Genomic DNA, 24,865 nt, shown 5'->3' on the forward strand with positions numbered 1-24,865 from the left:
TTTTTTTTTTTTAAATCTAAAAAGCCGAATGCGAACTGGCATTGAAGCAGAAAGCACTAACAAACTGACACCAGCATATGCATTTCAACTACAGTGACATCGAATTCTTACTGTCTCCTATCCACACTTCTGCCTTCATCACCTAGATTCATCAAGAATTTGTCACTCCCTAAACCCACTTTAGGGCCAGGAGAGAACAAGAACTAATTCTAATTCAAGACAATTTCATCTCAGCACTTAATATGTCCAATTTATCGCTTAAGAAAAATATTCTCATCATTTCACTCACTGCATTATGACACTGAATGGTGAGGCCAAGTCAACTACTATTATTTTATACCAAATACAAAACCTATTCTCTGTGGATTTCTGCCTTGAAGCAATCTTCATTGACTACCTTTACCAATTTTAAAATACCACTGTTTGCCTTCTAGGAAGTCTGTGTTCTCACCCTAGCCTTGCTTTGTCATTTACCTCCTGTCAAACATCAGGAATATTTGTGCACCTCCCTTCTTTGTCTTCCAAATGAAATATTCAGGTCTCACATGTTAAATCTCCTCTCCTTCCTTATTTGCACTCATTATATCCTCCCAGATTTTTGCCCTACACATACCCAGCCATTTGAAAAGGTACTGAAATTTCATAATACCCCTCTGAAAGCAATTCTCTACAGAAATAAATTGCACTGTCATGGCAGTGAAAGGATCAGACAAGAAAATTATGCTTATTAAAAATAAGTGTTGAGTAAGGGCCATTTGATTTCCTGTCATTCACCTTGCTACATACAGTGGGACTGTCTCCAAAACTTACCTACTTTTAACCCCCAGTATTCCCTATTTCAGTGCTGCTCTTTTAAATCTAAAAATGTTTTTTTAAAAGACTATTATATCCGTGTTACTATAAGTAAGGAGGAAGGCGAAAAAACTGCAGATGAGCTATTTAATTACAAATTTCAGAGATAAAGTATTTAAGTATAGTCAAGATAGTTGCTCTCGGGACAGTTTTCCCTTTCTTTAAAAAACAGGGTAAGGAAGGGATGAAAAGCTACTGTAAAGCTGAAGTCACAAGTTTTGCAGCTTTGCCTCTTTTTAAAAACCATATATTACAATCCCTTTTCTATAAAACTGTCTAGTTGCCTCTTAAATCTCATTTATGTTGTTTCCTTTGATATCATTACTCGGTAACTCACTTTCCACTTCGTCAGCAAGTTGCTTTGTTTCTCCTTATTTTTCAACAGCACGCAGACTTCAGACTGTCTTTGTAATAAGAAACAATTTGCTTTTGTTTGTCTTGTTATAAACTTTTCATTCTTTTTTTTTAATTAACATTCAAAGAATTTATTCTGATTCCATTTGCAGGTTTTTCTACACAAGTTCATATCCCAGCAACATTCATGACACTGCCGTCCCCAGGGAAAAGGTAACTGGAAGCAAACAGGATCACTCCAGACTTTTTGGTACCAGGACTGTCAGTTTCAGGGCATTTCATACACATATTAAAAGTTTTTTCCCTTAATAAGCACACACTTGTGTATTGTATACATTTGTCGCAAAAAGTAATGTTTGGACCAGGAGCTTCTAATCTGTGACTGTGTCCTCCTAAGATCTCTTCCCTTTTTGGAGAATTCCATTAAGAGAATTTGCGAGCTAATAAAGATTATAATAAAAAAGTCTGTTCTAATACAGAGACAGTTATTGGGTGGACATATAAGCATGTGTCCTATTGTTCAAGACTATCTCTGTCCAGCAAAGCACTCCAGCATATATTTCACTGAGAAAAACTTACTGAACTAAGGAGAAGCTAAAAGAACCTCACTTGAGACCTACTGTTAATTACAATGCCATCTGATGAAGATACCAAAGAACTCAGAAAAGTCAAGGCGCAGAATCACAACATGTATGGAATTTTCTGTACAAAGAATAAATTTACTGCAAAGGCCTATTTCACTACATTTTAGATTCTAATAATGCATTTTAGCTCCATGTATGTGATTTCACAAAAATGGAATTCATTACAATGGTTAGTTTTCTTACCTTCTTCAGTATCTGTGATCTGTTTAATGCTGACAAACGTAGGGTCAAGTACTCTTTCACCTACACACACATTGTTGCTTTTAAGCGCTTTCACTGTCTGATTTACCTATAGGAAACCGCAGAATGAAACGTCTGTATCAGTGTTGTTATGCACATGTTAATGCAGTGACAAAGCTCTTGTAATTTTGTTTCAAGCATATAAAACACTCAAGTTATGGACTGTGGTGAAATTTAATATACATTTGTAATGACTAGCATATGAGCTCAAAAAACGCAAAGAAACTAGCACGTCTTTGGACATGTTGCCTTGGCAACACAGCACCAGTTTTGCAGCACCCTAAGATAAGCTGAGCTACTTAAATGCAACAGCCATGATTCCACAGGTGAGAAAGGCACCTGCCTGGAGAACAGAGGATGCCTGAGCTCGGCCAGATTGCAAAGACAGTCCTGATGGAAATCAAAGATTAAGGACTTTATAGGGCACTCCTATACTGGATCTAACAGAGAAGTAACTGGCAGAAGAACATATTTTCAATAACACAAACAGGTACCTGTTCAGATGTAAATATTCAGGTATTCACTGCAAAATAGAGATCTCCATGCCTCATCACTGCAGAAACTAGACCAGATTCTGTGCTTATGTTGACTCATTTAAATGACAAGGCTTCCTTGTATCACATGATGCATACAATCTTTTTCCACAAAGTTGCATCATAGCAGAGGCATATGTGCCTGTGTAAAATGAGATTTGCCTTCTTTATACCAAAACACAGATCACATCAAGCTTAGCTATAACACTGGTTTATTTTCTGCACAGTCTATAGAACTCTTGAACAGCATGGCTGGATGAGGACAGCAGCAACCATACTAGGACCACTCTGAAAGACTCTGTCAGGGATTCACAAGGAAACCCATTTGTAGCACAAACCCAAGGCATTTCTGTCCAGCTTTAAAGCATGGCAGAATTTAAAAGCCGCAACAGTCAAAGCTCTCCTCTAGCTTACCTGTGAAGTGGACAAAGCAAAAGACAAGCCCCCTCACTTTATGCAAAGCCTACAGAACACAGTGAGAAGCTGAACTTCAGCTGCTTCTGCCTCCCCACACTTCATGAATCCCTTTCATGCCAGACTCCTCCAAAAGAGAAAAGTAACAAACTTCTCACATTTCCGAGTGCAGCAACTTTACTGTGATGTCTGTCCTTCTAGGATAGGACATGTACCTTGAGCTGAGGTATACCACATGGCTCAAACACAAATATGGACAAGCTGATAAGCATTTTCATTTTAAATATAAAGCAATTTTGAAAGTAAAAGAGAAACACAATACCTTTTTCTTTAACCACTTCAGTGTCTTCTCTTGGCTGTATTTGTGGAATTTCTGACTGCCAATCTCTAAGAAAAAAATAAGTAAGGGGAAGAAAGTAATGACTAGTTTGGATTGTATTTTCAATACATTTAAAATCTTTTAACTTGTAGATACAGCATGGAAGTTAATTTGCGGCTTGTGCATGTTTGATATCAGGGCAATAAGTTTCAAAAATACTGGAAAAGTGAAAAAATAAAGACTGAGTGGATATGCACAAGTCAGACCAATTTTCTAGTTCTTTAATTAAGCCCTAATCCAGCCAAGTACATATTTTATTTATTCATGTGTAATCTTGGGCTGTTTGAATTCACTAAGACTTTCTCAAGCCCTTGTAATTTGCCAAATCTGTCCTGTGTCACCAGACTGTTAATTTTAACTGTACAGCTGACAACACAAAATGCTATAGGTTGGTTTGTTTGTTTGTTTGTTTGTTTGTTTTAAATAAACAGCATCACGTCTTAAATCTTTACTTATTGAATTTCAGCACCTAGTAAGGGGCCAGGACAGAGAGTTGTTTAGTGAAGACAAACCATCCACTCTTTCAAAAAACCTTTTCCCATCAGTTCTCGCCTCTCACTTCACAGACTGGCTAAAGCAAAAGCTTTACTTCTATCCCTCTTTTATGATTTATTGAGCAACAAATTAACTCAATGATCTAAGAGAAAGTGTTTCCCCTCTGATAACTAACGTACCATGAACACTTGCTATTCACATGAGATCAGTTATCTGGAGATACACAAGTCCACAATGCTGAGGCAAAGGAAAGATAAAATTACTAAGGCTCATGGAAATTTCAGTATAAAAATTCAGTATTAATTCACAGAAAGCTGTGTTTTGGAAATGGAATATGACTACACAGGAGATTTTAGAGCCCACTGTGTCTCAGTCTTCAGCAGGTATTTCAATAACTTTCAATCTCCTGTACACCATTACCATAAATACCTATGTCTGTTTCATGTCATTTGCTGATCCAGTATCATATCCAACACTCAGTTCATGGAGTTTACTTCTCCTTTTGCAAACATCAACATATTATTTATGATTCTTTCAGTATTTCCCTCTTTGGAGTTTATCTTGGCTCTTTCAAATTGCATACAAACAGCTATTATGTGCTCTTTGTGTATGCAGGGTAGGGGGTATGGAGAAGCTGAGCAAAGCTGTTCACAAGATAAAGTTCAAATATATCTCAACAGTTGTAGGAGAGTAAAATCCAAAAACTCTTCAGAGCAAAAACAGAAAACCCCACTAATATACACTTTGCTTCCTGACATTGATGAGTTGCAGGTAAAGTAATTAACTGTGACACTGCTGGCTGCAGTCTTTAAGACTTAGAAGCCTCTAAATGTCTCTGAAAGAAAAGACGCAGAAAATGGGGGAGATGCTCTAGATACTTGAACCTGCTTCTCAAACAGCTAATGTGGTTTGGGTCCAAGTACAGTGAATACAATTTGTGGATTCCTCTCTTATCTAAGAAAGTTCGAGGAAGGGACATCCTCTGGCCACCATCCCCCAGCTCATGTTGAAAAGTAATTCTAGTCTGGATTCCCAGGCAGACTCCTCCACAACAGCATGAATCAGAGTGACTCAGTTAGGGAAAGGAAACATGGAACTGTGAAGCCATTTTCATTAAAACGTGAAAAAAAAATTACACTGAACCCTTCAGAGATCACTTTGTTTGAAAATATTTTGTGTGCTTGACAGTTTTGACTATTAAACTCTAGAAACTGACAATATTTGAGACCTCTGAAGAATTAAAGTGAGTTATGAAAGTCACAAACTGCTGACAAAAGGATTCAATATTGGAACGTGGATTTAGCATGTGATGCACATTTGATATTGGTGAGAGTTAGCGACTATGTTTGATAATACGAGTATATATTGGAAAGCCTTTTGTTCCCTAATGTGTCTGGTGCCTATAAAACTGGTCTGAGACATCTGGAAAGATTGGGTTTGAGAAATACAGATGGAATATAAGTGGTTCTACAATTAAATAATATGTTCAGCGATCGGGTAATCGCTATGTAGACTTGGAAGTTTCCCTGATGTATTGTTGAGCAAACTGCCTAAAGCACATTTTAACATCCATTTTCTCAGTGTTTTCCATAGCTCTGAAACTCATATGGCCTCTTTTTTCCTACCTTCTGGGAATACAAGCTTGGCAATATGACTTAGTTATTCTAATCAGGTAAGTTTTCTTGGCTCTTCATGTTAATCACATCAGACAAGATCACAGTGCAGTTTTTGCCTTGCAAAAAGAAACAAAGAATAATCCTCCAGAACTGGAATTCATAACCCTTTCTTAAAATCCCTCTATTGTACTTTCTATCCGATGTTTGAATTTATTAGCAAACAACCTGCCTCAGCTGGATTAAGCGAGCTGCAATACACCTTTTCCCCAACTACTAAAGCAGGTAACGGAATTTAATCCAGCAAAATGAATTTTCAGTGCCCTTCAACACAGGCAAAGGGAGGTGGACTTCCTGCTAATTCAGTAAGTGCAAACTGTGAATGCTCTAGGGTAAGAATTTGTTATACAGATGTTAACTGCCTTAAGATTAAACTAAGACTGAAATAATTATATTGTTAGGTTCTTCCAAACAGATCAGAGCTGCAGAAGACTCAATACAACAGCTACTTCTTGCCCTAAAGCCCCACTCGTTAAATGAGAAAGGCTACAAAGTGGACAACAGGTCTTAGAGATGGAAAAGAGGACCTTAGTCATAATATTGGTATTTATTACAGGCAGTAAAAGACATGAGAATATGAAACACATAGAAGTGGACTGAACAGAAAGGTGATCTGTGCATGACAGACAAGCACCAATGTGGTTGTTGCATAACAATATTTTGAAAAAAGAAAGAAATCCTAAGAACAAGCCTCACTGTTACCTTCCCCCTGACCCAAACCTGAAAAAAAAACAGAAGCAGCAGGTACATGCAGACATATATATGTCCAGGCACATCCAAGAATACCATGTACAGCTGGCATGTGCATGTGTGTACAGCTTTAATGACAAAAGCAATTTCTACCTTACGTTTCCAAACAAAAACCAGGAAAACATGACTTCTTTAACAGTTAGCATCATTTGTTGGCAAAATGACACAAGCTTTTAGGTGTACATAATACATTATTAAAAGTATCAATGCAAAACACCAAGCAGTAAAGCACTTTCACTACTGTCTAACAAAACACAGTTTATCAGAGGATGCTATGATGAACAACAGCTGCAAGTACGATTTCAGAATGGATGCAGAGGTTAGATCAAGATATAAGAACTTGTCTATAGCAAATAATTTTTTTAAAGTTTTCATTTTGCTGCTAAGAAGGGAACAGAAATACTGCCCAAAGGCAGCACTGTTGTTTGGTGGAAGTGCCTCTTCAGAAGAATAATCAAACCTTATCCTACATTCCTGCACAGAATTCTTAGTTTGATAGCCAGGAGGATCTGGCATGATTTTTCACCTTTTTAGATGGGTGCACAGAAATTTAGTACCCCTTCTCTCATCATTAGCTCCTTAGCCAGCGTTAGACAAGCTGCAGGGCACAGCAATTGTCTAAAAGCTTATTAAGAGTTTTTACTGGAAGTATTTTATCACTTAATGGGAAGGCAGAAGCAGTTTTGCAGTTCCGATACATATATGAAAGAAGTCTTCATGAAGTCAGAGCTCACCCAAAGAAAAATGTTGCATGTTCCCAATGAAACTGAATGTAACTAAATATTTTTCAAAGGTTCTTCTTGAAATCCAGGAGTATCGAAACAGCACATAATTCCAACTACACCAGCCCCAGCAAGAATGTAACAACAGTCTTGCTGCCCAGTTTTCCCATTATCTTGTTGAAGTGATAATTTTCAATGGAAATATGTCCTGCCTAAAGTTTGAACTGATTTTCTGGGGGAAGCAACTGCCTTCCATTATTGCATATGCACCATATCATACAGGAAATACTTAAATTAGTGCATCTAAATCTTCCACAAAAAAACTCACAGCCCTCCTACCCCCTTGATGTTCTGTGCAGCAATAAAGAAGTCTGGTATTTTACTTCTTAGCAAGGTTTTCATTCTTCCATCACCTTTTCTTAGCCACTTCCCAATTATCTGTAGATAACCTAAATATTTATTTTTATATATATATATATCAACAACAAGGGCAGAGTGCTTCATAAAAGCAAATTCCTAATATTTGCTGTTTTTAATCTGTGTACTTCAACTTCTTGGAGGAGCTGTACATGCATAAGGGTCAGCTGTTTTGCACCTGATGGTAGATTCCATGTTCTCAGACTCCTCTACCTCCTCCTGTAGCTCTCCATCTGTATGTAGCTAAAGCTCCATTCACCATCCGGGAGTCAGCAAGCATAAGGAGAATACGCTTTAAAGGACTGAATATAAAAAAACTGAGGTCTTACATCTTTTGCAGATCTGCCAAGCTGTGAAAATTATGTAATGCTCCTTCCCTAGAAAGCATATGTTGTTCTCAAACAAAAGACCCCATATCAAAGAGAATTCTGGGAAAAGGTTGACAACACTATGTACAGAATTGACACCTTGCTACTTTTTTCCACTTAGGTTTTCTCTCTCATACACGTACACACCCCAATCAAGGTTTCTACTTTAAAAAGAGTAAGTATTTGAACTTAAACCCACAACACTAAATTATGCAAAGCTAGATAAAGTGGGTTCTCCTTTCTCAGCAGCATATTCTCTCTTCTCCAGCTCTTTCCTGCTTCTTGCTTGAACACATTGTGACAAAGGGAGAAAAAAAGCCAAATGGACAACAGTCAACTTTTTTCACACCAGACCATCCCACACTAAATGAAAAAAATAGAGATGCAAAACTTTTATCAAAAGGCCATGAAAGTTCACAACACATACAATAATGTCAAGAAGCCAGCTCTGATCAGTTCATCATTTTTATGACACTTAGCAACAAGACTGCACAAGTATTTGAGTTAAAGTAGATGATCCAAGATCCACACATCACTACTAACAACATTGCAATGACAATTTCTAAGCCTAAACTTCTGGTTTTAAAGTACATCTTTATCCAGCACCTTGGGTATTTGGTAAAGCAAAACACAATATTTCAATCTATTTTGTAATGAAGATGCACTAATAAATTTGGTCTTTTTTTTTTTTTTTTTTTTTGCCTCACAACCCCTTTTTTTACCTTTTTCGTCTGTTACATGATGTATGTACTGTTTAACATCTGCACACTTCAGCAGCAATGGGCAGTTAGGGTATTCTGAGTCTATTACAACTTGATCAAGTGGCTGGAACTTTCCTTGCTGCTAAAAATACATCAAAGGGATTATAAAAGCATTATTATAATGTTAAAACACATATACACACACTACACTTATATAGAAATACATACGTATGCAATGGCCATAGCTTTAAAATAAAGGATTCAAAGAAGACTGTATTTTGAATGGTAACACATGACACATTCAGAAACTGGTTACAAAGCAAACTATAAATATTTATTTCAAACCAGTAAATATCTGCAAAATACTGAACTCTTCAATTACTGCACTTAAAAGACCAAATTTAAAACAACATGGGGAGAAACTAATGTGAAGTACAGAGGGATATTTTGGATGATGACATAAGACACAGTAGTCAGTATGTGCCAGTAGTGTTTTAGACCAAAACCTGTTGGATTAAACCCAGTGTCATAACTTCCATTCAAATTTTGCTTTTCCTCCCATAAAGATAAATCTCAAAGGAGCAGGGCAGCTTCTGGAACACAGAATTAACCTTTCACCTCTGCAAAGTCAATTCCAGTTTGGCCAGAATATGTACATAAAGTGATTTTGGCAAAACTTAAATAGCCCCACACATGACAGAACCATCAAACAAATTTTGCCGTTGCCAAACAATGCATAATCATTCAGCACTGTCTGGCACAACTGGCAGCCTTCCCTTTGGAAAGATCCTTTAGCGCATCAGTACAAATGCTGAGGGAGTTCTCCATCCCTAGACAGTGCATGGTCTCAGGAGCCAAAACTGAAGTCATTATAGCGGTCAGCATGAAAAAAAACACTTGGGTATACTGCTTCAGTTACTAATAAATCCTCTTGCTGGACAGTCAGAGGCTTAATAGAAGTAACCATTCATTGTTAAATCACAATAAAAACACACAAACAAAAAACCCCAAACAAACAAACAAACCCCACAATCAAAAAAGCCTTTAAAGTTTCTCCTGAAAAAGAAAAGGCACAATAACAATGGCAAAAATAAGGTTATAAGAGGCAGAAATAAAGCTGCAATAAACTGTTTCCTATAGATAACTTACCTGCACAAACCTGCTTGTGTCACATTTACATAGTGCAGGGGCAGCCTAAGCCAAGAAAGTCTGCTGGACAGGAGATGTCTCTCCTTAGAAAACACATTAAGCAACGTTGTACCTTACCATCAAAACCAAAGGATGGTGCAAAGGATGATCCTAAGATACCCAGTGGGTACCTTGATAGCCATTAGGTCAAGCTAGAAGTGATCGTGCTGCATCCAAACTGGCCTTGCGTGAGGTATTTGCAGCAAAATTCTCAAGACTTCCCTTTACTGAGGAATATGCTAACTTGGGCAGGGCATGGAAAGAACACAAGGGACCTAAAACAGCTCTGTGCAGTCATCTGGCACCATGCCTGGCCTAGAAAACCTAGAAAACAATGGACCAAGAAAGTAAAGGGCAGTACAGGACTCTTTCCATGCACAGAAACAGCAACAATAGTCCTTTATTCAGAATACCTCAATACTCCACCACAGAGGCAGAGGAGATTTACTGTTTCCCTAATTTAAGTTTGGTATAAAGCTTTGAAAGGGATGCTGAATTCAAACAAAGCACAGTGCCTAGAGAACAAGTTGAACTATTCCTTGCGAATTAAAGTCTTCTGATAGGCCACCCTGGAGCAGGAGCAGACCACAGAAATACAGAATACATATGAATATTTTATACCATAAACAATTTAAAAATAATTACATAAGATAATGTTATTATTGCAAATGTCTAGCAGGACTTTATTTCTTCACCATACAAAAATTGTACTTCTGCATTCTCCACTTGCAATCTAAAGCAGAAAATAGCAAGCAACCTTATACAAAATGCTCCTAGAGCAAAAACGCTCAGGATGCATAAAGTGAAATTATTGCCTCCATGAAACAAGAAACAAGGATCAACATTTACATCATATGGTCTTTTTTCCACAGGCAGATTATAAACAATAAATCAATAACTTTGCCTATGCCTTTTGATACATTTTGGAAATTTAAGTGAGGTTTTGCCACATCCGTGATAAATCAATTAAGCCGTTTATTAATTACCCAGCTTTTGGACATTTGATCATCCCTTTGCTGTTTTATGATACAGCATCCCTATGAATACTGCTTCTAAAAAGGCAATGTTTCAAATTCCATCTGTCACAAAAATGTTTCTTCTTCCTCCCCCATAACATCCAAATTCTTCTTTCTTCTTCCCTTGTTTCCCAAAATGAGTCATCTACCGATGCCGGGCACTAGTTTGTTTTACTCTGATGACATCTCATTTTAAATTCAATAATTCTGAGACAGGCTCTCACAAAAGGACAAAAAAGATTCTCTGCTTCTCTTAAAAAGGAGGTGATTAGGGTTTGTGGAGACTGCAAGCTGACTCCTGGAATATACTTCAGTGAACAAAAAACTTGATGCAAACAAAAATGCTACTAGGGTGGACATCTCTGCTCTAAATGCAACTTAAATTTCCGTTATGATGGAAGCTCCTCTTCATAAAATTAACATAACTTCTGCAGAAAATGAAGTCAGAAATAGTTCTTTCTTCTGAGAATTCCAGTGAAAAAATAAAGCAGGCTTACCTCCTTGTCTGCCTTTATGAGGTAGTAAAGTATCAGAAATAAAGGGTCCATCGGTGTAACAAACAGCAGGCGCCCATCTAAGTGACAGATTTGTAAAAGTAAACTTAGTACCAAGAGGCACATTATAATGAACTTTTTGGTTTTTAGGATGTTTTTCAGGAGTGTGAGCAAGAAGAGGAGAATTTTTTTTTCAGTAAGTATTCCACTATTTTAATAAAATGGGCAAACAATATTTTTGATTTTATATTAAAAATACAGAGAGAACTCAATTCTCAACCCTGTCAAACCAAAGCGCAAGCTTCACTGCAGGTCTGCTGGCTTCTAGCACCTACTTTTGCCTTTTTCTGGACTATATTAAGAACAGCAAAATGGAAGCTGCCCTCTGTTGGCAGATTTAGGTGTAACAGAAACTTGTTTTGGGATACCAGATATAGTTTACTCCACCTCAAACACTGGGCAAGGCAACACTGCTGGCATGAGACAGGCAGGGCAAGAAAGAATTTCAAGAGCTAGTTAAGTTAGAGCTGCCTCTCATAAGGTAAGAATCTGCATGCAGTCTCCTAATAGAACCAAAAAAACTTAAATAGATCACAAAATATGGCTCACTATGTTGTCTTCAAAGTTACATACAAAGAACTTGGTCTCCCATTGAAACAGACACCTCTGCCCATCCAGAGTTCATTGCAGGACAATGGCTTAGTTAGGCTTTTTGTTTAATTGTAGATAATTGGAAACAATGTGACATCAAGGAAATTCACTAATGAGACCAAATAATTGATGACAATTTGACATTAATTAGCAAACCAAAAGCAAATAAATATTTTTGTTTGTTTGTTTTAACTCACATGATTAACATAATTAAAGAAAATCCTATTGCAATGGCCCTAAAACTAACAAAAGATAAGGTGGGAAGAACGTGGTTTGGACAAAGCTGATACCCAGTCTAACATCTGTATTACATGTTCCATTGCATATGGCAAAGCAAGCACCAAGACTACTTACAAATGTGAAAGCTTTGATAATAAAACTGGAGGGAAAAAAAAAGACTAGCCACTTTCTCAAAGCTTCTGTTTAAATGCTTTCCACTGCATCTCCAATAAGAGGTATTTTTATTTTTTCTAAAGAGTTCACACTCAATATAGGTGTATAAAAGCCTTTGTCTTTCTCTGCAGATAACTAGATAATTTGCTTTAACTGCAAACACACAGCTTTTTTGTGTTGTTTTTCCCCTGACCATTTCAGAGATGCAGCAGTCCTAACATTCAGGAACAATTTTTCCCCCTGTATCTTTTAAAGAAAACTGACGTGATAATTCTTAAAGGTAACTGTTTCCCAAGGGCCAAAATAGACGTTAGAAAGGGAGGGGGAGAATACAATGTGGACGTAATTGGGAGCAGGGAGCAGACCAAGTCTTTTGGCTCAGCCCCAGATGGAGCACAGAAAATCTCAGAGACATACTGCTTACATTGCTATATGCACCTGCAGAGGATGTTTAAAGTTAACACAAGCTTTGGGATATTACCATTAAAGGCATATGTCTGGCAGGATTCCTTTTATTTATTACTATAAATGGTCTTTTTCTCTAGTTAAAAAGGACAAAACAAATATACCTTCATCTCCTGAATTAATAATTATTGCTTGGTCTATGGACATGCTGGCACAGAAACACTGCTCCAATGACACCCTTACTGATAAGGGATTGTTAAAGCTGTCAGAAACAGTTACCTAAGTTTCCTCCTCATTTTCAGGAACACAAGCTAGGATCAGAGAATGCTTGGGATCGTATAGCCGAGCTCACTTCAGACAAAACACTGAAATGGCACCTTCAGACAGCAGGACTAGCCTGAGATCCCAGCACTCATAGAGGGAAGTACAGAGGTAAGCAAGACCATACGTCCCAGCACTTGGAGCTCTAACACACCACTTTGCTTGGATAGCTAAGGCCTTCCAGCCCTTTTTCCCCTTCTGTAGGACAATACATATTTTACTTACACTGAGGACTTTCTGGTCTGATTGACAAGGCAAGCTAAGTACTTTACAGCACTTCAGTTTAAATACAATTGAATGACTTCCCCCCCCTCCGCCCCGTTTCCTCAAAGACAAATGAACATCTGTCTAATTGAGGCTGCCAAAGGCAGCCTTTTAAAGAAAGATCACAAAGCCTCCAGCCCTGGTTAAATCCAGATGGCGAACGAGTGTGTCAGAAGGTGGGGATGTGATGCAGCATGCCTCAAACAACTAGGAAAGACACCTGTAAATTTACTATAAAAAAGAGGGAAGGTCTGTGTATGAACATTACTTACAGTTGGGGGAAGGCTACATTATATTACTCACCTTGTTGAACAGTCTGACCTATAAACCAGGAACGATATTCCTCATGAAAAGCTTTTACTTCAAACAGCTGCTGTGCACCACTATTGAATAAGTAAAGGGTTGCTTCCCCTGTTGAAAAGAAATCTGGTTTGTGTTTGTAAGCTTTCACAAAAATCAAAAGAATACCCAATACTTCTGAAGAATGTGCCTTATATGCATACAGACACACAAACATACATTCTACATAAACTCACTACAAAGAAAACTCAGACAAAGAAAACTATTATATACAGATGTTCATTTACCAGCTCTATAAACCAAACTGAATTTGAATCAATAAATAAGATGTGTGAATAGTTCATCTTGCAACATAAAGCCTTTGATCCAAACCCAAATCAAAATCACTCAAGAAATCAGCTTTCATCTCTATTGAAGGAGGAAGGTGGAAAACAAGAAAATTCTCTCTTTCTGTCATGTTTGTCTCCAAGATATCAGACTCTGGGTTAGGGGAACCAAAGTTTTAAACCTTCAAGTGACAAATTTAAATAATTTTTTTGTGTGCATCAAAATGGATTGCCAGTGACTCAGTGGGGGTAGACAAATAAGGTGAGCAAGGAAGCTAAACGAAGTTGCTTTGAAGTGCCCATCAGAATCTTGATAATTTGGAAATAAAAAGGAAAGCCGTATTTTAGGCCACCCCATAGAACAGCTCTGCCGTTTCACGTTAGGTCTGGGTTATAATGAAGGGGTAACGAATATGTTGCAAACAGGGCTGGCGTTTTCCATATCTGAAACAGGAAGTTGCCAGAACTACAGGAGGGGCCAATGAAATTTGGAGAGCTGAGTCTGTTGGCTGGACTGGTCCTGTCTTTGTTATTCATCCATCTTCAAGAGACAAGTGCAACTACAACATGGCAGTTCTGCTCAAAACACATAAATTGCAAAGTTGCACTGACTTATAGATCATGGGCTGGCTCAAAAAAGTCTCAATGTAAGCTCCTGCAAGCTGACATCAACACTGCTGTTCTCAGCCCGCAGATCCCTAGGTGCCGAGGGAGGTCAGCTAAAATGGGCAGACACATCTCTTCCCAAAAATGACTGATAATGCATTTTTTCCCCCTTTACCCAGAAGACTGACCAGATGTTTAACCTCACCTAAGGATATGCTTTCAATTCTCTGATAATAATTTTGCTTTTGAGGAGTGGAAGAGTATATAGGGGGGAGCACAGGTTTCAACATCATCATGTACTTCTCAGCAAGGGCCTACACCACAGTTGTATCAGCACCAGACATCAAACTACTCAAAGAAGTGCTCACTGAACAACTTAGGACTCCTACCAGTGAGTGTATCTGCAAGTGTGGTGGTAATCCAGGAAATCTTGGTTAAGGGACCACTTCTATTGCCTAACTTGGGCTTCTTAATTTATTTGCTTATGTTAGAAGGACAGTCTCCACAGGTTCCCAAGAGTATCATTAGACAGAAACTCTAGGGGATGGAGAGAGAACCTAGGCAGCTTTGCTCACAGCTTGACCACTCCACTTAGCTGCTTAAATCTTGCGGCATAGTTGTTTCCCTTCTTTCAGTTCAGCACTTTGAAAAATGCTTCTTGTGGTACTTCTGAATTGCAGACTGAATACTAGTTTATAGTCTTTGTAAGGGATAGAAATGTTGTCCTTTTCACCTGTTTATAAAAAGGACCATGCATACTTTATTTAATAAAAAGGTTAGCTTGAATTCTGTAGTGTGCTGAGTTCTTCAGTGTGCATTTATACAATATCTGGCATCAACAATTCATCTGTTAGACCCGAATGTACAGAAAATATATTAATAGGGTATTCTCAGTCCTTCAGTTTTCAGACCCTATACTTATAATAGGCTACAAAACTGAAAGTTTATGCAGGACTATCAATAAGCTCCTGTAAATTCTGAAAGAACACACCCAGGCAATCACTGTATTTTAGGTTTTCCCAGAAACCTTTCCAAAGATCTCTGATTCTACAAGGTAAATAGATCTCTTCTACTGAAGAGAAAAGCAAAGAAACATCTACACTTTAAAAAAACATAACACATTAGAAAGCAAATATAATACAACAGGTGTAAAATATCCATGGCTATATAATACCACTATAAAACAGAACAATCAAAAAACAAGTATGAAAAGTGACTTCCCATTCTGTATATCTTGTTTTTAACTAGTTGCTTCTTTCAAGAACAAGTAGCAGTTACTATATTGTGACGTTGTAACTGAAGACTACAGTTACAAACATATAAATATGAGCAGTGAATTTTAACCCAAAACCATACAACTTAAACCTATAGAAAGAAAAATGAGCTTATGAAAAGAGAAATAAACAGCATGAAATGTGTTTTTCAAACAAAATAATGTTAATCTAACCAAGGCTACTGCACATTTCTGTTGCGGTATCTCATACTTCAATTATTACAATAACAACAATTCTTTGACAAAAAGAACAATCTGACTGGAAGAAAGTAACTGTGGGACGGTGATGTCATTCTATCACCTGCATCTGCGGGTCTTTCCAATGTATTTTCAATTCCTTCTTAGTGCCTCATTCTCTATGAACAAGAAAAGAGATGCCACCACTTGGACCAGGGAAAGAAGAAAATTAAATTTAAAAATGAAAAGACTCAAAAAGCTTGGTAAGTATAACTGGATCACTTCTTCTAATTCTGACTATTTATTTTATAGCATAAGATGATTGCTATGAAGCCCACATTTGGGAGGGAGCTGGGTCTCTTTAGTTCGGAGAAGAGGAGACTAAGGGGGGACCTTATTAATGTTTATAAAGGGTGAGTGCCATGAGGATGGAGCCAGGCTCTTCTCGGTGGCAAACAATGATAGGACAAGGGGTAATGGGATCAAGCTGGAACACAAGAGGTTCCACTTAAATTTGACAAAAAACTTCTTCTCAGTGAGGGTGACAGAGCACTGGAACAGGCTGCCCAGGGAGGTTGTGGAGTCTCCTTCTCTGGAGACATTGAAAACCCGCCTGGACATGTTCCTGTGCGACCTCACTTAGGCGTTCCTGCTCCAGCAGGGGGATTGGACTAGATGATCTTCTGAGGTCCCTTCCAATCCCAAACATACTGTGATACATTTGGATTTTAAAAAAGCACAGGCTCAACACCCAACACTGTAAGCTCCCCAAAACTAATGCACTTAAAAACAAAAGTTAAATTACATCTCTTTTTTGTGCTGCCAATTTTCCTGATGAATAAACAGTTCAACCAATTAAAAGTATAAAAGAAATCCTAAATGTTTGCACAGCATTAACAATCTGGCATCACCAACAGTATCTTTGGCACTTAAGACACTATCATCATTATTTCAACTTGCAAAATATGAATCTTTTGGTGGTGGAGGGAATCAATCAGAACCTTAACAAGCTCATGTCAGTTCCAAAACTTGCCTGTGCTTGGATTGCGTAGTTTTGTAAACAAAGGTTCGCTGTCAGATGTCTTAGGGGGGTCAGTAGCAGCCTCTGTAGGGGGAGAGGAAAAAGTTATGAACTTGTAAATTGAGAAGTATTTCACGTTCTGCCATGCTTCTCCAAGACACTGAGAATTAATTGGATTGACCCTGTTGGAAAACTCATATATTTTCTGACTAAAAGTTATATGCCTCAGCCCAAATTCACCCTAACTGATCAAGGCACCTTAGTTATGTATGATTCCAGACTTTCTGGCACTCTCTATCTGCTGCAGGAAAGATATACACCTGGGGATGATTTAAATTTTGAAATCCACTTCGCCCTTGAGAGCCTCAGGGAAGAGAGCTCCTAAGTTTGACATCTCGGTTAAGTGAGATGAACTGATTCATTGCCCTGATTAGTCACAAAGACAATGAGAATGTTTTGGTAAGTCGGGCCAAGCACAGAGCAGACTTTAAAAAGTTAAAAGTGCAAAAGGTAAAATATTTGTCGGAAGAAACAGTGCTCCTCTAAAGCTTTCAGGAAGTCAGGAATACCAGGCAGGAATTGTCTTGAGTGGTTGTTACTTCTATGGAAAATATGCACACTTGTTAATCTGTTGCGTATAATCTTGAAAAATAAAGAGTGCATTTAATTACCCCCACAGAAAAAAGCAGCTGAGAGAATATAGCACCTCTGGCTTAAGCCTTTGACATTTGTTCTCTTTTCTGTGTCTTTAAGCAAAACAAAGACAAAAAGCAGAGCCACAAAAGTACAATTTCTCTGTAAAATTAAAAAAAAAAATAATAAAAGAAACAGCTCCCACAAGGATGCTGATTCAAGTCTGAAAAAACATCTACAAGGATCCCCAGTTAATTACGAATATATTCCATACAAATTCTCTTTGTAGGGAAAGTCTAGCTTCCATTTATGAAAACAACTTCCCACATCTGACTGAAGAGCAACATGACAGCATCATCTTTCTTAGCTTGCACACTGTGAGTTCTGTCCCAATTCCTTTCATATAGGCATCCATCAGTGCAAGGAAAATTACTAAAGCATTTCACATACACCACCAGCATCCAGACCCCAGAGAATGGATTGACAGTGATCAGGCTGACGTTTGTGTTACAGTGCTCCTGATGAATGCAGAGAGGAGCAACAGAGACGGGCTGCACAGCTATTCACAAGAAAGTGCCACATCGTCCTTCCCCTTTTTAAGTTGTGCCACAAACAGAAATTGCCCAGATAAAGACATAAGCAGGGATTAAAAAGTGTGTTCTGTGGTAAAGTATAGGAGGATAATAGTTCTCAGAGCTGTTCAGAGAATTTACAGTCATTTTATTCACCTGAATTTTTAGCTGAGTCTTCAGGTGGCTTGAAAAGTGCTTTAAAAAAATTCAATATATATTGGGGGTTTTTAATGGAAAAAGTCTGTATTCGCTAACCAGACTTGCTTCATATGCTGATACATAAACACACACGGTTGTCAAGCTACATTTGTCCTGGCAAAGGCCAACTTCAAATTTCTAGAGCTGTATATATTTCAATTCTTTACCACAGTTTAACACTAGTGTATTTTTTGTTACTTTTTAAAACGCTACAGTGATTAATGACAGTGAAAGAAACACACTGCATGTGTTTACTTTGATGTGTTTCACATGAACATGTTAAAATACACACACTAAATGTGAGTTTTAAAATTTAAAACAAAAAGCAAAACAAAAAAAACCCCAAAGGAACTTTTAGCGCTCACTTGCTCTGCTTTCTTCATGCATAGATTTATGAGCACTGGGAATGAGTCCAGCTGAGCCCTAAGTTGCATCGTGTATAACGTGAACAATTAAGTAGATAATCCTTCCTAATGTGGCTGCTTTTAATAAAGTTCATATATTTATTTAGTTGATAAATTCTTTTCCTAACCTTCTAGTAACACAGTGAACTTATCCATCCCTGCTAAGCCTGAGAGACACCTGCACTTAGGCAGCATTCAGTATAACAAACCGAAGGCATACAGTGTCTCATCTCTTCCTCACCAATCCTCTGTCTACCTGACCCAGATAACACTGCCACTATGGCCAGTCCCGTGTATCCCAGGCCCAGCACCCTCTCTGCTGCTCCATTTAGTTCTTTGGTCCTACCCAAGCTCCGTGGGGTTCATCACTGCAGAGAGGACAGCAGTGATCATGCCCCAAAGAACAGTCTGAATTGCAGCCTTCAGTCCCAGTATCTCATGCTGATGGGATCAGAGTATAGGTCACATTCTCCACATAGCTGCCACAGGAGATGGTTTACCAGAAGGGACACAGGAAGAAGGACAAAGTGGGGAAAAGGCAAAAGTGGTTTCTTTAAGTTCTTGTTACCTTTGGTTTCCTCAAAATGTAGGCAATACCCCACCTAATTTCCAGAGGTATCTGCAGAATATATTTGTTACAGATTGGCTCTAATAGATGTCAAGTTGGAAGAGAAAAAGAGGCAATTGGGAGAATGCCTGCCTAGAAAACGATGCAATATTAGAGTGGCCTTAAGGGCGAAGAAGGCTCTCTTTATCTGAATGCAAACACTTTGTGACTAGGAAAATGCTGATCAAGGGATTTCTGAAGTTAGGTGTTTAAACCTAACTTGTGTGTGTTCTGGCCTTTAGCCAGGAAAGGTAACTGGATTTCTTTAATGTCATTACATTTATCAGCCCTTGTATTTGGGCAAGGTTCTCTTACAGCTAAATAGAGTCTTCTTAAAAAGCAGTACTGTAGCAATTTTCTAGCAAAACTGAGAGTTAAACTAGGTCTTTTTTGTTTATTTAAGATTCACATTCGGATAAGAAATAATCCTACAGAAAATAAGCAAACAAAGGGACATTACAGGAAGAGCTTTTTTTGTTAAATCCTAAAGAAAAATCTCAGATGATTGCCATTACACTTACTACAACGGTTTCCATAGCTAAGCCCTGAGAAACATGTTCATCTACAAAAGTGTAAATGCAGGAGTAATAAATGTAGTAAATGTAGGAGTAGCTACATTTGCACAGTCCTAAAATTACATTCAGCCCTTGGAAGGCAACCCCGAGGCTGATGTGGCCCCTGGTGAAGATGAATTTGATACCCCCAACCGGCAGGAATAACAATGAGATAGGTGACACCTTTCTGACTGAATATTGTACTCTCTACTAACTGTCTTGCTGCTATAAGCTGCAGGTAACACACAGTCAGTACAGGTCAGCTTACTAACAGATGTGCCAGTACAGCATGCTACTCTCCTACAGCAACATTCATTACAAGGATACAAAAACCAAATACAAGGGTAAGCAGGGGCACAATCCTGTCCCAAGGAGACACCTCAATTAGCAAGCCATTCTCTAAATTGACAGGGAAGACTGAGGACAGACACTCACAGGAGACAGTCAAACTCACCCTAAAGCACCAACCCTGGAGGTGTTTAAAAGACACATCAATTAGGTTCTTAGGGACATGGTTTAGAGGTGGACTTAACAGCGACAGGTTAACCGTTCGACTCAATTATCTCACAGGTCTTTTCCAACCAAAAGCATTCTATGACTCTCTATGCCTCTGTCTTCATTGAACTTACGGACACCTCCAGCAATGCAGAATGAATCCTCTGGTACAGCTGTACCAGAGGAGGGACTTCTGAAGTAAGCACAATGCAAGACAATTAAACACCAACACTAGGCTGATATGTCTATTAACACCTTGCTTAAGCCATAGTCCACTGTTACTCACTATTAATCAAATCACACAAAGCCCATCTAAAAATGTGGGTGATATATCCATCAGTTGTACTGGAGTCTAGGAACCTCAGAATCCCGAAGCTGAGCACAAGAGACTATAAAAGCTTAAACAAAGCTTTCCACTACAGAAAAGGAGAAAAGCCTATCATATTTCATGTGTCAGACACACAACCAGGCAAATTCTATAAAATATATAAACGGAACAAAGTGAAAATGAACCAGCTGTCAAAGGATTTCTGGCAATAATTTCTTCCACAATGGATAGATATGAAACACTAATGAATCTGGCCATTAAAAAAAAGTGTTAGCTGGTAGAACAACATTAATAAATTGGAAAAGTGCATAAAACTCCCACTAAGACCTATGAAACTGTTATGGATGATTCCAGGTCTACTCACCTTTATTGAAAAAAAAAAAAAAAAGAAAGAAATTGCTTATAGACTACTATATGTAACAGACTAATATCAAGTTACATGGAGCTCCCATGTAAAAAGCTGCCAGCCAAGCAAGCAAGAAGGCTGTAAATATCTGTCAATTGTGTAAGAGGAAAAAGCCCTCAGACAGCACAAATCTCCCTAGCACCATTGCCCTGAAAAAAAAAAAAAAAAAAGAAAAAAAAAAGAAAAAAAAGAAAACAGGATTATTTAAAAGTCTGGACATATAAAGTAAAGATTTCATTTAAAAACAGATATTAAACCATACATCAGCTACACAAGACTTTTCCATTCCCTTCTTAACTTTTAAACATGCCTGAAAGGTGTGTCAGATGGAGACGTTATGATGCAGCCCATTAAATGGCCATTTTATGGAAGACTTGAAACCATGTAGCCTAAGGGTACAGACATGTTAGGTCTAATAATAATTTTATCCATGTTCTTATTAGAATCAGTCAACCCTGAAGAGTAAATGGTTTTAATTCAGTGCCTGTATCCTCTGCCCAGCAGCATGCCCTGAAAAAAGCCCAGTGAAAATGAATTAATAAATCCAGCACGTAGTACCACCCAAACTTTTGACAATTTTTATAAATTACAAGGTAATTAACTATTAGTATAATGACTGAATTGAGGTGTGCATAGACTGAGGATACAGTTTCATGAATGGCTTCAAAGGACCAAAGATCACAGGCCATTAAAAAGCACAGACCTGGAGTCCCCACCTCAGCTCACTCCCTGATGATAACATGGTTATCAGTTTGGTAATCACAGCTTTTACTATTTGGTGCCCTACGGAAACAACATGTAATGTGACATAATTTACACCTCTTAAACTCTTTCTGGCTCCTGTGTCACCTAGAAATCCTATGATAAAACACAATGATATCTAAAAATGGCACTGTTTTCTATCTTGAGCCAAACTGCACATGGAAATGCTACTAGATGGTTTGAGTGGTCTTTTGTTCCAGTACGCAGCTATGCAAGACAGCTAAATATTAAGACTTCTGCCTGAGAGCATCTTTTGGCTTCCTCTCACGCTGGCACAGTTCACTTCTTAGGCCAAAAAAAACATGTTCATGGCTTCACTGGCAGCCATGGACAGTACCAATTCATCCATTACTGAAATCTAGATGCTAGGCAGATCATGCAGGGGTTTGAGCTCAGTGAAGGAGAGGTCAATCTTGAGAAGTTCAAGAAGAGGTTATCACTTGAAAGGATAAAAACTTCAGACTTCTCAGTATTTATAGGGTCAACACTGGTGCAGCTGTATTACTGGCTGAATCAGCCCTATTCCCATGTGCAGAGAGGCCTAAATTGGCATAACTTGGTCTCTTCCAAGCCAGATGGCAGAAAGAAGTAGGAGATGGTGTTACATATGAAAACATCTCTTTTCAGTTGTTTTATTTGCTGTGCTTCCTTCTAGCTCCTTAGCTTGCCAGTTAGATCTGCTTTATACACAGCTGAGCTCGGTATGCCTTTTAAGAGATGACATAAAAAATGGTGCAAATTACCTGCAGGCAAAGGCTTTGTTCAGGGGTTGCAAATGCCAATTTAGGGAGAGGTTAAGTAAAATATGCCCAGACTGCTAATTTCTAAAATGTTTCACTCCCTTAATCATCTTTGTTGCCCTGCACTGGACTCTCTGCAGCAGTTCCCTGTCCTTTTTGAACTGACTGGCCCAGAATTGGACACAATATTCCAGGTGTTGTCTCACCAGGGCAGAGTAGAGGGGAAGGAGAACCTCTCTCGCCCTACTGATCACCTCCCTTCTAATACACCCCAGGACGCCATTGGCCTTCTTGGCCATAAGGGCACAGTGCTGGCTCTCGGTCATCCTGCTGTCCACCAGGACCCACAGGTCCCTTTCCCCTGTGCTGCTCTCTTAACAGGTCATTCCCCAACCTATACTGGAACCTGGGGTCGTTCCTACCCAGATGCGAGACTCTATACTTTCCCTTGTTATATTTCATTAAATTTTTCCCCGCCCAACTCTCCAGCCTGTCCAGGTCTCGCTGGATGGCAGCACAGCCTTCTGGCGTGTCAGCCACTCCTCCCAGCTTGGTGTCACCAGTAAACTTGCTAATAGTGCACTCTATTCCCTCATCCAAATCATTGATGAATATACCGAATAATACCGGCCCCAGTAGTGACCCTTGAGGCACTTCACTAGATACAGGCCTACAACTCGATCCCTCCCCACTGACCACGACTCTCTGGCTTCTTTCCTTCAGCCAGTTTGCAGTCCACCTTACCACTCGATTGTCCAGACCGCACTCCCTCAGTTTAGCTGCAAGGATGCTGTGGGAGACTGTGTCAAATGCTTTACTGAAGTAAAAAAAATTGAATTGTTTTTCAGATGCTAAACAGAAGCATGTATCAAAGCATGTTTTAAGTGCAAGGTGCAATAATGAAAAACAAACAAACAAACAAACAAAAACCCCACCAAACAAACAAAAAAAAAAAGCCAACCTGCCCTACTTTAGCTTTTTAAGTAAACTACTTTTATGCATTAAGCATTCCACAACTTCTTTTGCTATGGCATCTTCTTTCAATATGACCCAAAATTTTCAAAACAAATGCTTCCTCTCTTGTTGCAGAGACAAACGTTCCTTAGTCTCATTTGAAAGAATGAAGGATTAATTTAATGTGTGCTGATGCCCCGCAGTTTGGCGTGACAGTCCATTTATTTCTGTCTCCATCTGACTTCTGGCATACATGAGATTTGTCCAAAAAACTTGCCAAGTCTAATGTGAAACTGCTCCTTTTATTTTTAAATAAGAAATTCCTAAAAATAATAGGATTGCTAGATTTCCCTTCCCCTTGCAATCCTTCCAGTGCTATTCATATGGCAGCTCCCATAAAATAAAAAAGCTAATCAATTTATTGTTTAAGAAAACAGCAGACTGAAAAAAATGTACTCATCTAAACTTGTGTAGTTCAGAAAAATAAAGGTTGAAAATAATTTTCAGCTTGCAGGTAACCCCTACTTCTTTTTCTACTACAGACAAACATAGAACAAATTAAATAGGCGTACAGTCGAACACCAGGCTTGGAAAACTGTCGTCAATTCCTGACCTCTTTGCTAAAACCAGTGAAGGATATAAATAATTCCAGTTCTGACATAACACCTATCCCTGAGAAGTGTACTGAAAAGAGTCTGCCCTTCACACCCATTCTGTTAAGCAGGTAGTGTGATTTTGGTTGTAAGACCAGTTTGAAGCCATTACATAAGATGGCTATTTTGTTATATAGAGCCCAGATGAGATCTATGTCACATACAGCGACTATATTGCACTAGTTGAGGATTTTCCAGAGCCCTGCCCTTAGAACCTTGAAATTAGGTGGAATCTCAGTATTATTTCTATATCTAGGAAATCACTTCTAGTTTTGATGGTTTTCAGAGAAAACATTAAAAATGGTACTTCCATGGACACAACTCACAAAGCAAGCAGAATTTTCCTATATGTACATGAGAAAAAAAAACCAAAACACCGAACCTCATTCGTTCAGGTAGTAAGATTTTTTTTTTTTAAATGTACATGAATACTCAGTAAACACAGACAGAATCTCCTCTACAAAAGCACATAATTAGCAACTTCCTAGCTGTGAGATAGCCCAATTTTAATAATTAGGAGCTACTTCTTTTTCCTTGTACCTGTTCAATAGCTAGACCAACACAACAGGAAGCCTGTACAGG

At 38.4% G+C, this 24,865-nt stretch overlaps 1 protein-coding gene across 7 annotated transcripts in view; it reads right to left on the bottom strand.

Annotated features, from left to right (window-relative positions):
* Positions 1 to 24,865, bottom strand: part of RNASEH2B (ribonuclease H2 subunit B) — a 43,440-nt gene that overhangs the window by 14,685 nt on the left and 3,890 nt on the right. For 3 of the 7 annotated variants that reach the window (XR_010470429.1, XM_013366797.3, XM_005501843.3), the window contains exons 2-7: positions 16,990 to 17,061; positions 13,578 to 13,685; positions 11,244 to 11,320; positions 8,564 to 8,684; positions 3,360 to 3,424; positions 2,034 to 2,139 (exon numbers count right to left, since the gene is read on the bottom strand). Coding sequence is in view for 6 of the 7 variants with exons in the window: in XM_013366797.3 (XP_013222251.2) it covers positions 2,034 to 2,139; positions 3,360 to 3,424; positions 8,564 to 8,684; positions 11,244 to 11,320; positions 13,578 to 13,685; positions 16,990 to 17,061 (549 nt within the window). In the remaining variant the exon portion in view is untranslated. The remainder of the gene's footprint in view (positions 1 to 2,033; positions 2,140 to 3,359; positions 3,425 to 8,563; positions 8,685 to 11,243; positions 11,321 to 13,577; positions 13,686 to 16,989; positions 17,062 to 24,865) is intronic. The other 4 variants (XM_065053106.1, XM_021286831.2, XM_065053090.1 and 1 more) reach the window with 3 other exon arrangements.

Source organism: Columba livia, chromosome 1 (assembly GCF_036013475.1).
Source record: "Columba livia isolate bColLiv1 breed racing homer chromosome 1, bColLiv1.pat.W.v2, whole genome shotgun sequence".
NCBI lineage: Eukaryota > Metazoa > Chordata > Aves > Columbiformes > Columbidae > Columba > Columba livia.